The 704-nt window shown below is 53.8% G+C and overlaps 1 protein-coding gene across 1 annotated transcript in view; it reads left to right on the top strand.

The window, feature by feature from the left end:
- The first annotated feature begins 271 nt into the window (after positions 1–271).
- Positions 272–704, top strand: part of LOC108803676 (vang-like protein 1) — an 8,404-nt gene continuing 7,971 nt past the window's right edge. Inside the window, exons 1-2 of the mRNA XM_018575498.1 lie at positions 272–348; positions 492–591. Coding sequence (XP_018431000.1) covers positions 272–348; positions 492–591 — 177 coding nt within the window. The remainder of the gene's footprint in view (positions 349–491; positions 592–704) is intronic.

A 704-nucleotide genomic window follows, 5' to 3' on the forward strand; every position in this document is an offset into this window, starting at 1 on the left:
CCCTCCCCCAAACTTTACACTTGGCACAATGCAGTCAGGCAAGTACCGTTCTCCCGGCAACCGCCAAACCCAGACACGCCCATCGCCAGACAGAGAAGCGTGATTCCAGAGACCACGCCTCCTCTTCTCTAGAGTCCAGTGGCGGCGTGCATTACACTGCGGCATCCCACGCTTTGCATTGCACTCGGTGATGTGCGGCTTGGATGCAGCTGCTCGGCCCCCGTTCCATGAAGCTCTCTACGCACTGTTGTTGTGCCAATCTGACGGCCGCATGGAGTGGTCGGCAGACTGTATAATGTGGTCATCTGGAAATATTGATGGACATGCCGGGAGTTCACACCTGAATGGGTTTGTAGATACTTCTCTTAGGCCCAGGACGGGGAGGATCAGCACTGCTGAGTACATGGGAGGCAGAAACAGTGTTTGTTCATATTGATCTGTGTAGTGTGACCCCTCCAATGGTGTGTGATGAAATCTATCTTCCCACCCAGATACCATGATAGCCAGAAGTCGGTCACCATCCAGACCCCAGCCAGTCAACCGCTATTGGATGCAGAAGAGACAGGGCGAGAAGATGAGGAGGAGGGGCGGGTGAGACCCATAGATCTAGCTTTGTTCTTTTTACTGCATTCATCCAACCATCCGCCCTTCTGCTCATCCCCTCAACCAACCAACCCTTCATCCATCTGTCCCTCTGCTCTTCC

This window comes from Nanorana parkeri, unplaced genomic scaffold (assembly GCF_000935625.1).
Source record: "Nanorana parkeri isolate BGI_ZX_2015 unplaced genomic scaffold, ASM93562v1 scaffold4015, whole genome shotgun sequence".
Taxonomy (NCBI): domain Eukaryota; kingdom Metazoa; phylum Chordata; class Amphibia; order Anura; family Dicroglossidae; genus Nanorana; species Nanorana parkeri.